The sequence below is a fragment of the Dendrobates tinctorius genome, unplaced genomic scaffold (genome assembly GCF_039654945.1).
Source record: "Dendrobates tinctorius isolate UK_male_01 unplaced genomic scaffold, ASM3965494v1 ptg000089l, whole genome shotgun sequence".
Classification (NCBI taxonomy): domain Eukaryota; kingdom Metazoa; phylum Chordata; class Amphibia; order Anura; family Dendrobatidae; genus Dendrobates; species Dendrobates tinctorius.
The window spans coordinates 13,358,127-13,372,699 of NW_027361757.1; the positions used below are offsets into that span (position 1 = coordinate 13,358,127).

The following is a 14,573-nucleotide window of genomic DNA, read 5'->3' on the forward strand; positions in this document are numbered from 1 at the left end:
TTAAAGTTCACAGATTGGTCACATCCAGGGATGTGTTTAAAATTAGAGTTGATTTTCCCATTTCTAGCTCTCCTTTATGCAGCTGTAGTTAGATGCAGTACATGGGACAGGTTGGAGAGCAACTTTAATTCTAGTGTTAAAGTTACCAGAATTCATTGTAGTTTTAATAAGCAAAACACACAGCAACTAAGTTCACTTCATTTTGCTTACTAGTTATAATTAAAAAAAAAAAAACTTAAATGCATCATTACATATGTTTATTGGTACATTATAGGGGTTTCATGTAATAAAGACTAGAGCAACTTGTAGATTCTATTGTACAGCAAAAACGAGATGAGAAGCATGTTGAAAAGAATGTCAGTGGCATGGTTTGTTTTGCTCTGTCAGCAAAATATCACTTTGCTATTAAAGCCTTTCACATTGTGGCATAACTTAATAAAGTGTGAGTTACTCATAAATACACCCCTAAGCTGGACTGAAGGATTGTCCGGTGCATTAGCCGACCATTCCTGTGATCTCACATTCTTCAGATGGATTGTCTTTTTTGGTCACTATGTAGCTACATGATTCCTTATCAAGAGTAGCGTCACAGGTCTCTTTATCATAGATTGGACTCATAAGCCTATAAAAAAAAAAAAAAAAAAAAAAATTATATATATAGAAAATATTTTAATTGTCAGTCCTAGATTACTTTAAAGTAGTTTTTCACAAATTAATATAGTTTTATCTCCTTGCAGGTATACATATCCAAATGCTGCCAATGGGAAATCACCCACAAGTACAGTTATATAAACTTACCGTGAACAACACTGCATGCTTTTTTTGCCGCATGAGCAATCCAGACAGTCTACAGTCCACGTTTCCCCTGGTAAGTAAAGTTTTCCATTGTGCTCACATTCTGAAAGATAGAGAACAAGATGAGAAAAAAAAATAAAAATTCAGGAATGAGCCAAATATGCCATTAATCATGCTGGCAGAAGATGTACCTTTAGGCTATGTGCCCACATATGCAGAAAATTTCTGCTTCAAAACCTGACACCTTCCCAGAAAACACGTGTTTTATTTCTGCACGTTTTTGCTTAAAGCGCACTTTTTTTCCACGCGTTTTCTGACTCAGAAAATAGCAAAAATGCGGACTTTTACGCAAAACTAATGAGCATGCTGTGTTTTTTGGCCACTAAGTGTTTTTTTTTCGCTGAAAAAATGATGCAGCAATGTGCAGAATTAATGTAAAATAAATGGGATGCTTCTTTTATGCATTTTGACCGGGACAAACACTTACGTGGGCACACAGCCTTAATCACCGGAGTGTTGCGGTAACCTATAGATAGCATCCTACTGTATTGTTTGATCATGATGTTTAGGCAAAAGCACCCTGGTGGCATGATAGTATGACAACAGGCTGAAATGGCCTGGACTTAAGGCATGTCCAGATTGGAAACTTAATCAGGGACCCTGTCACCAGGAATAAATGCTCTTAACCAGCAGAAATCGGGTTAATCTGCAGGCCAACATCATTATGCTGTTTGGCACCTGCATGCAGCAGGGAGAAAATTATGTTTGTTCTTCCTGCCAGCATTCTCTATTCAGTCACCGCTCTGAGTATATAGAGCAGCCGCTGAAACCGCACCCCCAACCCTGACCGACGCTGGGTCTGCATTAGGGATGGCTGTCAGGGTCACAGTGGCTGCTCTATATACACAGAGCGGTAACTGAACCAACCTGCACTGCTGCCATGACTGGACAGCATCATAACGCCGTTAACCCCGTTATTCCTGGTGACAGGTTCCCTTTAACCACTTTCTTTAATTGGCCATTAACCTTAGTGCTGCATTACTTCTATATTGGTATTGAGTACTTGTGTGTAGCCATCGTGGTCATCACATAAAGAAATGGTACCTATGTGTGTAAAGAACTGCAGAGCCATAACTGATCTGCAGCAGCCAAGCTCCTGCTGGAACTGCCTGCCCAAAACTGATGAAGGGTGTTACAGCCGCCGCTCTGTATGCTCTGAGCAGAGACGGAACCCGAATTCTACCAAGGAGAATAAAGTTCATTTTGCATTCTGCTACGTGCAGGTTAATGGCATTTGTGGCTGGTGACAGATTCACTTTAAGATGTGCTAGATATACAGCTATGGGAATTGTGCAATTTATTTTGCAGCTTTAAAATCAAATATATAAGGATAGTCAACATTTTTAGTATATTACATACATTTCTAAAAACACTATTGCTTCATATAAAGGTGCAGAAAATATAATCACATCTCCTTATAGGTTACCTAGATACTGTATAACACCCCCCCCCCCCCCCACACACACACACACACACACACACACACACACACTTGCACTTCTGTTTCATGGCCAGTTTTTTCTGTCCTTTTAATAGTTGGTTTATTTTATCATGTTACAGTAAAGAAGAAACATTTCTCAATACAGTGTTAACTTGTAATAAATTTTGTATAGTTATAGTAAAAACTGGGAGAGATGTGTTACAAAGTCTAGGGTCCCACCAATGAAAGGTATGCCTAAGGCCGGTTTCACATTAGCGCATTTTCAGCGCGCGCACGGCCGGGGGTAGCTCCGCCCCCGAGCCGGCTCTTTGTCCGGCGTGCCCGCCCCTTCCTTGTAGCGCCGCCTCCTAGCGGACAGCGGCGCCTGCGATCGGCGCACCCTATCTTTAGCATAGGGTGCGCCGATCGTGCGCAGGCCGTGCGCTAGTTGCGCTTTGACCTGCGCTGCGCACTTTTGACGGTGCGCCGTGCGCGCCAAAATCAAACTTTTCGGATTTTGGCGCGCACGGCGCACCGTCAAAAGTGCGCAGCGCAGGTCAAAGCGCAACTAGCGCACGGCCTGCGCACGATCGGCGCACCCTATGCTAAAGATAGGGTGCGCCGATCGCAGGCGCCGCTGTCCGCTAGGAGGCGGCGCTACAAGGAAGGGGCGGGCACGCCGGACAGAGAGCCGGCTCGGGGGCGGAGCTACCCCCGGCCGTGCGCGCGCTGAAAATGCGCTAATGTGAAACCGGCCTTACCATGTCTGTCAAATACATATTAACCAATTTATTCTCAAAGTAACTTATTTAGACACAGCACGACACATGTCCTGATATTTCAGGTACGGGCAGAATTGGTACCGGAGATATCCATGTGTTTAATACGTGTTGCAACCATGTGCTGCATAAGTATCACACGTACCAGCAACGGTGAATCAGCGGTACTGTTCGTGCAGTTCCTGGGTGCTGAAGACAGTTCTCATCATTCTCCCCTGCCATCAGCACTAGCAGGGTAGAATGTTGAGAGTTGTAATCAACTGATAACAGCGAGGGTGGTTCCCCTGTATGGATGATAAACAGAAAATGCAAATCAGCTGTTAGCAAGCTGGTTATCAAGAGGGGTCCCCACAGTTTAATTCCCCCCCCCCCTTCATTAAGAGACATAGTGGGGTTTTTTCCCCACAACCAGCCCTGCTAAAGCAGACCATGGTATTCTCAGGTTTGTAAGGGGCCCATGGACATTGCCCACCCCCATACCATCCAGCCTTAAAATAGCAGCCTGCAGCTGCCCAGAAGAGGTGCATCTATTAGATGATCCAACTCTCGCACTTTACCCAGCTCTTCCCACCTTGCCCTGTAGCAGTGGCGGTCATATTTGTGGGGCTGATGTCACCTTTGTATTGTCTGGTGACATCAAGCCCACGGATTAGTAATGGAGAAGCGTCAATATGTCTATCCGTTACAAATCTCAATTGTATTTATAAAAAACACACGGATGAGTGTTTTGCCCATGGACACACGAGCTATGGAAACACTTACATGTGCGAGTTTCTGTGGTACGTGTGAAGACTGTCTCCACACATAACAGACACACTGACCTCCGAAAGAGCACTTTGGATCAGTGGGGTCCCAGAGGTCTCACATCCCACTTAATCACAATACATACTTTACTTAATTTTGAGTGCATAAATAGGAGGTCATAACTCACCTGAGGTTTTAGTTTCCCGATTAAATTTCGGCTTAGCAGTGTAGCAGGCAGCACTAGAGAGTGCAACAGAGACTGCAAGCACAACACCGAGAGCCAAGAGAGCTTTCTGCAACAGAGAGTCAGACGGTACAGAGCTATTAGATGTAACAATACACAAACATCTTCTAAACCCCAAATTACACACACACACACTTTCTAGGAGGTCAGGTTGGACATTACACATTAGGCAGAGATTAAATATCACACAGTAGAGAATTCCAACATGGAGGTGGCCTTCAGAGTTTATATTATGCGCACATTTTTGTGCTCATAGAGCAGACTTAAATCCTAGTTCAATTAGTAACAGTGGCCAAATCTAAAAGCATGCAGTGTTTTTGGTTAGACAGGACAGTTTGCTTTAATGATCTCACAAAGCATAAAATACGTTGCAGTTTACACTTCTTTTTAACATATTGGGAATTGCCACCCAACGTAATTATAGGCTGTTCTGTAATCAGCAAGAAGGTGGAGTTCACTTGAAAAGTCAGGATGTAACAGACTCACTAAGCAGATTTCCATCAGTGAGCACAATGAGATTTCTAGCACTTATTTTAACAGTACTATGTTGAGAATAATAAAGAAAAAAAAAAAAAAAGTGGGGGGGGAGGGAGATATTAGGCTATACACGATTCCATAAAGTCTATGGAGCTAGTTGGGTTAGGAACTGCTAAATTGCCAAATGCAGGCAATCCTATCCAGCCCTCAGAATCCCCTTTTCCCTTAGAAATGTATACACTGCTCACAGGAAAGCCACCCCAAATGGACGCTAAAGCAATTTTCAACTGGAGTAGTGCCAGACATCACAGCACTGAACGCTATTGCAGAGCAAAGAGCCACTGGCTCCCCATGTTACTTAGTAAAGCCACATGCAGATCAGACCAGCATGAATCAGACACTGTCTGCATTATAGTAACCTGGTATGTTGTAATCTAAAATAACGTGGAATTTCAGAGTAAAAGGGGGAAAAAAAAAACAAAAAAAAAAAAAAAACACACACACACACACCACTAACCCTATAGGGGAAAGCTCACACTAGCAGATGCATTTCAGACCAAGGTTTTAGTCATTGCATCAACATGTCTGCCGGTGTGAAATCCCCCCCCCATAGGGTTAGTGGCTACTAGGCTTGTTATAATGGATTTTAACTTTTCAATAAACAATTGTTTTATGGGATTCCTGGAGCTGTATCCCTTTTCTTCACTCCTAATTTAACAGGCAAGTTTGCACACTTGATTCAAGAAAATTTCCTCTTGAGCAAACCCAAGACATTAGGCCAGTAGTGCAAGAAAATGTCCTAAGAATTGCAGCAGGTGAAATAAGTGGCCAATAATGACTATAGAAGGAGTTCATGTGCAACAGCATTGTATATTATAGGATCTCAAGGTAAGACTGGAGCTGCAGTTGTACCAAGGGCTCAGAGTCAAGACAATATTATAGATGGGTTTTACAAAGGTGCCCATAGATACCATTCCAAACTTTACACAGACCCTGCAAAAATGGATATTTCATTACAAGACATAAAATAAGCTTTAAAATCAAATATTTTATAATCTACATCACCCTACCATCTCTTCTTATCATGTACTACTCATAGCTAAAGGCCTTACCATTGTCACTGGAGCTGAACAACTGCTGGAGGTGCAAATCCCAGTGTTCGGCAGACTATTTATACCTTGTGAGTGATGGTAATTAATGATCTGACACATTAGCTATTTGCAAAGGAGATTAGGTAATTCTTAAACATGTCATTCCCATAAGGTATTTCGACAGCAGGTGTGTGTGCCCTGGGTGTGTAAGTATAGGTAATAATATATGTGTGTCTGGGAAGTTATTTGAATATTAGAGATGGTGGAAGTTCCAAAAAGGTAAATAAGAACACATTTACTTTCTGAAACAGGTGCGTCTGTCGCCCCAACCAGCAGATTCTGGTTTCTTGCCAGAAAACATGAGCAATGTTTTTTCTTCACACACTAATTCATAATCCACTAATGTCTCTAAATATTTGAAGCAACATTCATTTCATCCTCTTAATCCGAGGAAGGTGAAAGCCAATTTTGTCAAAGATGCTGCAAATAATTGGTCATTGTGTTACTCATGACACATTTGGATGATCACTTTCATTTATTAATCTCAGCAATGAAAAACATTGTATAAAAGCGCACTTCCGAAATCTGAATAAAGGCTATTTAGGGTTTATTCTCAAGGTATAGCTGAAACACTTTTGGGTGCCATCTGTGCCAATTTTGTGTATTTTTTTCTTATTGTATGTGAAAATATAGATTTTTTTTTTTTAAATTGTTCAATGTGTCCCACTATATAGGTAAATCAAGTGTGCCTATATGTATAGCGCCGTATATATGTATGCCCCTGAAGAAACAGTGTCCAGCATTATTATTATTTGTGACTTTAAAAACTCTCAACATTTTGGAGCAAAAAGTGAGGGAATTTATCTTAAGGGTATGTGCACACATTGAGTATTTGTGGCAACTCTTTCTGCTGCAAAAATCAGAGTGTTGATAGGAAAAACGCTAAGATACATACATTTTTGATGAGTGTAATGTGTTTTTTTATGTGGTTTTAAATGCACTTTTCCCTTTAATTTAGGATGCAGTTAGACAGCCACATAGCAAGGACAACAATCATATCGCAATACTCAGACTGGCCAACAGCTCTCCTGACATGAACGTGAGAGCTGCATAGAAACAAAATAATGTCTCAGGAGAGCTGCCGGCCAGTCCGAGCATCGTGATGCGATCGTTGTCTGTGTTATACGGCCGCCTGTCTGCGCCCTTAGATGGGTGAAAATCTCAACAAAAACGCTAAGGCTATGTGCACACGCTGTGTAATTCCCGCATTTTAACTAGTGTTTTCCAAGCGATCTGTAGCATCACTAGGAAAACTAATTGACAAGTTGGTCACATTCGTCAAACATAGTGTTTGACGAGTGTGACCAACTTTTTACTATTGAGGCTGCCTATGCAGCCCAGCCTCGGCCTGGGCCGTTTTTTGATCGCTGGTCTCCCGCTGGCCAGCGCGCATCGCTGCGCGTGGCAGTGAGAGCCTAGCAATCAGCGACGCTGGATGCTGGTTTCGAATGTAAACATCGGGTATCCAGGAGCCGCGGCTCCTGGATACCCGCTATTTACCTTGGAAACCTGCGTACATGCTGGTTTACAAGGTAAACAGCGGGTATCCAGGAGTCTCGCGGCTCCTGGATGCCCGATGTTTACATTAGAAACCAGCGTCGCTGGTCCTGATCGCTGGAGGGGCTGTCTTGTGACAGCTCACCAGCGATCAGCCTAACGATGTCCCAGCAATCCCATCATGTCGGATCGTTGATGGGATCGCTGGGACATCGTTATGCGTAACGGGGCCTTTAGTTTGTGTTGCCTCAGCTGCATGATTTGCGGATGCTAGACAGCCTGAATACATGTGGGGATTTCCTAACAAACAGGCAATCCCCACATGTATTCAGGCTGTCTAACAGCCATAAATCATGCAGCTGCAGTGACACAAACTAAATCTTCGAGCATGGCCAAAATACTCGGAGACCACCCGAGCATGTTCGGAAATCTCGAGTAACGAGCATACCCGCTCATCACTATGTCCTAATATTCGGCTTTGACAAAACTTTATTGATATCAAATAAGAAAATGGTAGCACACAATTGCATTAAAGCATGTCAAATATGAAAATATGTGAAATACGAATAGCATAATGGCTTTTGTAATCTAGAAAAACATATGAGATACTCAGCACAAAATTTGGCCAAAAGATGTGAGCCCATTCACCAACGTCAAGGTGATCTCAGATTGAATGGGTCCCTATACTGACTGCCCAGTGTGTACTAACCTCTGGCTAATAACATGGTAAAGCCTGTATTTATAGGAAGATAGGAACCAAAATGTGATTGAATGCAATCTGAGATCACCTTGACGTTGGTGAATGGGCTCACAACTTTTGGCCAAATTTTGTGCTAAGTATCTCATATGTTTTTCTAGATTACAAAAGCCATTATGATATGTCTTACTAAAGCCATTATGCTATTCGTATTTCACATATTTCATATTTGACATGCTTTAATGCAATTATGTGCTACCATTTTCTTATTTGATATGTAAGCTGTTTTTTGGTATGCACCTATTCAGACTAGTTCTAGATGTGCCGTCAGTTTTTCTGTCTTTTGTATACTAGTTTTCTGACTGAGCACTCCGCCCTTCATCAAGCTGTGATTTTAATTGCATTCAATCACATTTTGGTTCCTATCTTCCTATAAATACAGGCTTTACCATGTTATTAGCTAGAGGTTAGTTCACACCAGGCAGTCAGTATAGGGACCCGTTCAATCTGAGATCACCTTGACGTTGGTGAATGGGCTCACATCTTTTGGCCAAATTTTGTGCTAAGTATCTCATATGTTTTTCTAGATTACAAAAGCCATTATGCTATTCGTGTTTCACATATTTTCATATTTGATATGCCTTATAAAAGCCATTATGATATGTCTTACTAAAGCCATTATGCTATTCGTATTTCACATATTTCATATTTGACATGCTTTAATGCAATTGTGTGCTACCATTTTCTTATTTGATATGTAAGCTGTTTTGGTATGCACCTATTCAGACTAGTTCTAGATGTGCCGTCAGTTTTTCTGTCATTTGTAAAACTTTATTGATAGACATGTGTGGATTACATGTGTCTTTGATGCGTTTCTGCCACAGAAATACATTAAAAAACGCATGTGCATTACCTGTGGTTTTTCCACATCTAATTCAAGCCTGGGGAAAATTGCACATAAAACTCAGCAAACCCACAAGCGAAATTGAATGCTGTTTTTGATGCGGTGAACGTTGTCAATAAATCTGCTTTTTTATACTTGATATTTGGCTTTGAAAAAGCTTAATTGATACAGTCAGATGTGGACTACATGCATTTTTGATCGCATCGCATCAGAGAGATTACTATGTAATTTGCTGAACGTTTTTGCAAAAGCGAAAATGTGCAATGTCAAAAACTCACCAAACAGGCATCATGTTTACACATCGTAACAGGGTTTTTTTTGCACTGTCATTTGTTCACATGTAAAGCGCCATGGATTAAATGGCGCTATAAAAATGAATAATAGTAACAATAATAATAATTAAAAACAAAATTAAATAAATTATGATCCACATGGTAAAGTCCTTTTCCCCCATGTCTTTCCTATGTTTCACATAGTTAATTATGATTGATGAGATCCTATTCAGGGAGGGAAACAATGCACTTGGTACATATTTCATAGATGATCAATAGATGACTAAGATTTATGGAATTTGTGAAAGAAACAAAATTGCAATTAGGTAGGTATTCTTCTTGCCAGTATTAGCTGGCTTCATGTCAGTACCTTATCTCCCTGGCAGCAACACAACAAAGACCTATCCATTTTTCACCTTGTTAGGTAAATGACCTGTTTTTTAAATCAGGTTTTTATGTTATATGTATCTTTGATTTTTTTAATTTTACATTTCACCAAATTTAAATAAACAGCAATTTTTACACTAGCCTATAGGTCTTAAGCCCCCGTTACACACTGCGACACCGATTTTGTGAGGCAACTGCATCATCGTTAGCGATCTCGCTAAGTGTGACACGCAGAAACGACCGGCTCCCTGCTGCGATGTCGCTGATCGTGTGGGAACGTTCAGGATCCTTTTTTGATCGCTGGTGTCACGCAGAGCAGCATGCATCGCTGTGTTTGATGCCCCTTTTCAACGACGAGCGACCTCGTTGGCGATTCAGAACTCAGCAACGTAGGCGTGATTAAATGATTTGGTAGTAACGCCTCCTTAGCGCCAATTGGTTGTCGCAATAGCGACCTCATAATAAATGACTGTGTAACGTCGCACCCAGAACATTGATCGTCAGAGTTGTGTAGCTGGTATTCCTGTAGCGGTGCCGTGCGAGTCACAACAGCGTTCATAGCCCCAGTTGGAGTCACTACTGCGTGTTTTCATTGTCTTCAGAATTTCCAGGATTTTGCTGTCTTTGCCAGGTAGGTTCTGATAGGGGGTCTCATTTTAGGATCAGTTTTTTTATTTTAATTCCACAGACATCTTTTCCTTTTTTTTTTTTTATGTTGGGCAGCCATTTAATTTTCCAAACCGCACCAGCTATTCTTTGTTTGAATGGGTTTTCTTTTTATTTGGAGTATGAGCTGCTATTTTGCTTTTCCAACCAGCCGCGCCCGTCTCTGCCATTGTTCTTTGTTTTCATTGTTTTTTTTGTTTTTTTTTGTATGGCCAGCCATTTTAAATTAACAGCCGCAGCATTGCCTTCCCAATTGAAATTTTTCTTGTTATGATTTCCCATTAATATTTATTTTAACTATTTGTTATATGTAATGGTATCATTTTCACATGTGGTGTTACGTTCATTTTTTGCAGTTGGTTGTCCTATTTTCTAAACTTTAACGTTTATTTTGCAGTATACACAGCATTAATATGAACACCGCGGAGCGTGTGATTGTTGCTGCTGCGTTACTGATGGAGGGAGATCGGCAACAAGAGGAACTGATGCAACAGAGGCGATCCAAATGAAAGCGTCGCCTGTGGACCCGAGAATGGCTGCAGCAGAGGGATAAATTCTCACATATGCAATTGGTACGAGAGTTGAAGGAGAAGAATCCACAGGACTTCCGTAACTATCTTCGTATGTCAGAGGAATCCTTCCAACTCTTACTGGAGACTGTAAAGCCGCTAATTGAACATCAGGACACAGTTATGCGTGCTGCTGTCCCGGCTGACGAAAGATTGGCAGTGACGCTGCGATACCTTGCCACTGGACGTTCTCTGCAAGACTTACAATTTTCTGCTGCAGTTTCGAGGTCTTTGCTCAGCAGTTTAATCCCAGAAACATGCAAGGCAATAGTACAAGGTCTATGTAGCTACATGCCTTTTCCAAAGACGGAGGCAGAATGGCAAAAAATATCATCTGACTTTGAGCTCATTTGGCAGTTCCCTAATTGTGGTGGGGCGTTGGACGGAAAACATGTACGGATCACGCAACCACCAAACAGCAGATCCTATTATTACAACTACAAGGGCTATTTCAGCATAATCCTGATGGCCCTTGTAAATGCAAATCATGAGTTTTTAAACGTTGATGTAGGCATGAATGGGAGAGTTTCGGATGGTGGAGTTCTTGAGCAAACAATTTTTGGTGAGCGCTTGACTAACGGTGACCTGCACTTGCCTCCCAACAGTCACACAAGAGGCAACCTAAATTTTGTTTTTGTGGGAGATGAGGCCTTCCCCCTGCATTCAAACCTTGTTAAACCATACCCGCAAAAAAGCCTGATGCCAGAAAGAAGAATATTTAACTACCGTTTGTCTCGGGCACGACGTGTTGTGGAGAATGCCTTTGGCATCATGGCCAACCGATTCAGAGTGTTCCACACACCCATAAACCTGAAGCTAGAATCCATTGACGCTGTGGTGTTGGCATGTTGCATTCTGCATAATTTCCTAAGACGCCGTGATGCTGTTGCGTATACTCCGCCAGGATTTGTGGACACAGCTGACCAAAGCAACGGTGAAGTGGTGCTTGGCGACTGGAGGGAAAATGATCCCGCAATTGCTGGATTACAACCAGTTATATATGGCAGAACAAGGGATGATGCGAAGGACTGCAGAGAAAAATACTGTACATATTTTAACGGACCTGGTGCTGTACCTTGGCAGCATCTGATCTAGTGGCCAAAAGATGACTGTTTTTTTTTTCCCATCTCATTAATTGTTATTCTGTTGTTTTTTATTGCTTTATGTTAAATAAAAGCTATTTTTCACTGTCAGAACGCTTTTGGGTTCTTTCATACATTAACGTCGGGATGGGCAAAGGGGAGTGCTGTATATTTAAAAATATGACTGGTGTTGGTAAAGTGACTTAACACGTGTTCGAAAACCCCTCTAAACTTTAAATAAAGAAATGTTAACCTAAATAATCTTATAGACTTTAACGGCAAATAACCAAATTTTTTCACATAGAAATTACACAGGGTCTGCTGACAGTCTTCTAATAGGGTTAAGTCTTTCTAGTAAATAAACCTTCCCCCTTCCACAGCTTCAAAAGTATTGACATACACAGGATAAATAGCAAAATGAGCTTCGCAATACAATTAGCAGCCTTCATTACTTTTTTAAAATTTTGACCGCAGTAACGTCACGTTATTACTAATTTGTGCGACGACACTGTAACGACGCCCGGTCGTGAATCTTAAAGTATAGACGGCAATATTTTGACGCAGTTGCGTCATCGTTTCCCAACTGAAAATGACGCAGCAACGTCACCACAGGCGACCGCACGCCGTGATGACGTCACGTCGCCCTGGTGGGCATCTCACATGCGACGTCGCGCACAATTACAGAACCCAAATATGGCGTCCAGGCGAGCTACACCTTGGGGTGATGTGGAGGTTCGGTACCTCATTACCCAGATAGATGCAAGGGACTATGACTGTGCCCATCATACCACCCATCCTATGCGGCACAAGAAAAAGGTGCTGCGTAGGATCAGAAAGGGCCAATCTCAGCAGTTTGGGATAGAAAGGACACCGACGCAAATTCGAAAGAAAATAGCGGATCTGCGATACCGCTCGAGGGACAGAATTGCCAGCATCCGGCAACATAATGTACGAAGTCGTGGTGAGTGGTGTTTGGCCTTTTTTTTTTTTTTTTTTTTTTTTAGTTTTTAAAGCTGCATAAAATGCAAAACCCAAATGTGAAATGTGTAATGTGCAATGTTACTAAAACAAGGAGAACACACTCAGAAGCAATTAACCCCTTACTACCATGAGAAGTACTATCCTGTCCATGGGCCGTGGGACTTTATTCACGTGGAAGGGATAGTATGTCATAGAGAACAACAGCGCACACGTGGTGGTCGACGCAGATCGCGGCCTGGGTGTCAGCAGATTTTCACTGTAGACACCCGGCGCAATGTGATAGGGGCGTTGACAGACCGCCCTCTGACACGTTAACCCCTTGCACACTGCGATAAAATACAATCGCTGTGTATAGGTGGTTAAAAGGGAGGAATCATTAGGGAAGTGGCTCCATCCGTGGTTCCGTTAGCCCCCCCTCCACGCCAGCGCAATGTGCAGCGCATTTATGGGGATGCCCAGTGCACTGCCAGTGAAACATCGCTGATCAGTGGGTAAATCAAATTTGTAATAATAAATATTATTGATCCAATTGTGTACTTAAGTTAAAAATTTGTTTCCTTACCATGTAGGCCCACCCTCTACAGCTGCTACTACATCTCCCCAAGCAGCACCGGCAGCAAGGACTCCATCGCCACCGTCCACGCCTGTACCAGCATCCCCACGTGGTACATCTCCAATGGCCACCCCATCTCCTGTTCTAACCCGGCCTCAAAATTTACCCTCAACTTTTTCCTCCCCCGATGCTGTCTTTTCCCCAGCATCACTCAGGGATACAGCTGGTGTATCATCCTACGGTAAATATAGCGAATAATATCAATGCTCCACGGATGTTTGAAATTATATTTAGATATTGAAAGGATGATGACCTGTTGTCGTTAATTTTTTTTTTTCTTTTTTTTTTGTATCATTTCATAGCCGCTGAAGCCCAAGGTTCGGGGTGGGCAATTAGCACCACCTCTGAAGAAAGTGGGGAGCCACCAAACCGTAAGTGTTTCAACACAAAACTACTACTTGTTGTTCCATATTTTTACAGAGTTAGCAATAACTTCAACTCTTGCCTCAACAGAATTAAACACCCTTGTGCATGACCTTGTGGCCTCGCACCAGAGGATGGTTGATGCCATATTAGCAGCAACACAGCAGCACAGGGAGATGCTGGGGAGGTTGGTGGCGTATTTGGAGCAGGGCCGCCGAGAATAATATTTTTTTTGTTTGTTTGTTTTGTTGTTTTTTAACTGTTGGTCTGTTAAACCAAAAAAGTTTAAAAAGGTTTATAAAAACATTCTGATTCTAAATTCCCTCAGCAGTGTTTACTTTTCTACCAAAAAAAGGTTGTGCTTACATGCACAGTTGATGGAAGTTACATACATAAACACTTCCCGTAACGCATTAATGTAACCAGAACCATGAAAGAGTATGGGGAGAGAGTAGACCACAATTAAGTAAGAATAAACAATTTTATTAACATAACGAATAATTAACAACATTAACGGTGGCCACTTTTTTTTATAAACAAAAAGAATAAGTTAACAAAACACCACACTATTCACAACTGTTGAAAATATGGGTCTGAGTCTGGAAAACGTTGCCTTGGTGGAGTGTAAAAGAAATTTTGCGACGCTACATTACTATGATTTGTGTAATGTCTAGACCCCTTCGCATAGCTGACTCCAGTGGTTCCTGAGTTTGTGGCAAGGCGTAACACGGTTGAGGATGTCTGTCTATAAGGGCTGTTGTGTCGCTCTGCTCAACGCTTCCATAATTATCCTCTCAGCGTGAACACGCTGACTTTCTTCCAGAGTTTTAATTTTGTCATTGACGTAATGTGCAATTCCGGTTATTACCGGT

General features: G+C 41.9%; 1 protein-coding gene and 1 long non-coding RNA gene across 2 annotated transcripts; one reads left to right on the forward strand and one right to left on the reverse strand.

The window, feature by feature from the left end:
* Positions 1-240: 240 nt before the first annotated feature.
* LOC141098225 (beta-microseminoprotein-like) lies at positions 241-5,755 on the reverse strand. Its single transcript, XM_073585833.1, has 4 exons — positions 5,632-5,755; positions 3,986-4,091; positions 799-898; positions 241-622 (listed from the first exon to the last, which is right to left on the reverse strand). Exons 1-4 carry the CDS (start codon positions 5,728-5,730, stop codon positions 496-498), a joined length of 432 nt encoding a protein of 143 aa, XP_073441934.1. The 5' UTR covers positions 5,731-5,755; the 3' UTR covers positions 241-495.
* A 7,411-nt stretch (positions 5,756-13,166) lies between these two features.
* Positions 13,167-14,004, forward strand: LOC141098293 (uncharacterized). Its single transcript, XR_012234199.1, has 3 exons — positions 13,167-13,519; positions 13,641-13,709; positions 13,792-14,004. It is a non-coding gene; the product is annotated as an uncharacterized lncRNA (long non-coding RNA).
* The last annotated feature ends 569 nt before the right edge of the window (positions 14,005-14,573 follow it).

Coding starts and splice junctions, on each gene's coding strand:
- LOC141098225 (XM_073585833.1), bottom strand. CDS start 5,730: ATGTGTCAGATCATTAATTACCATCACTCACAAGGTATAAATAGTCTG. Junction 4,092..5,631: donor GTTCAGCTCCAGTGACAATG/GTAAGGCCTTTA, acceptor TCTCTGTTGCAG/AAAGCTCTCTTGGCTCTCGG. Junction 623..798: donor AGCATGCAGTGTTGTTCACG/GTAAGTTTATAT, acceptor TTTTTTTTATAG/GCTTATGAGTCCAATCTATG.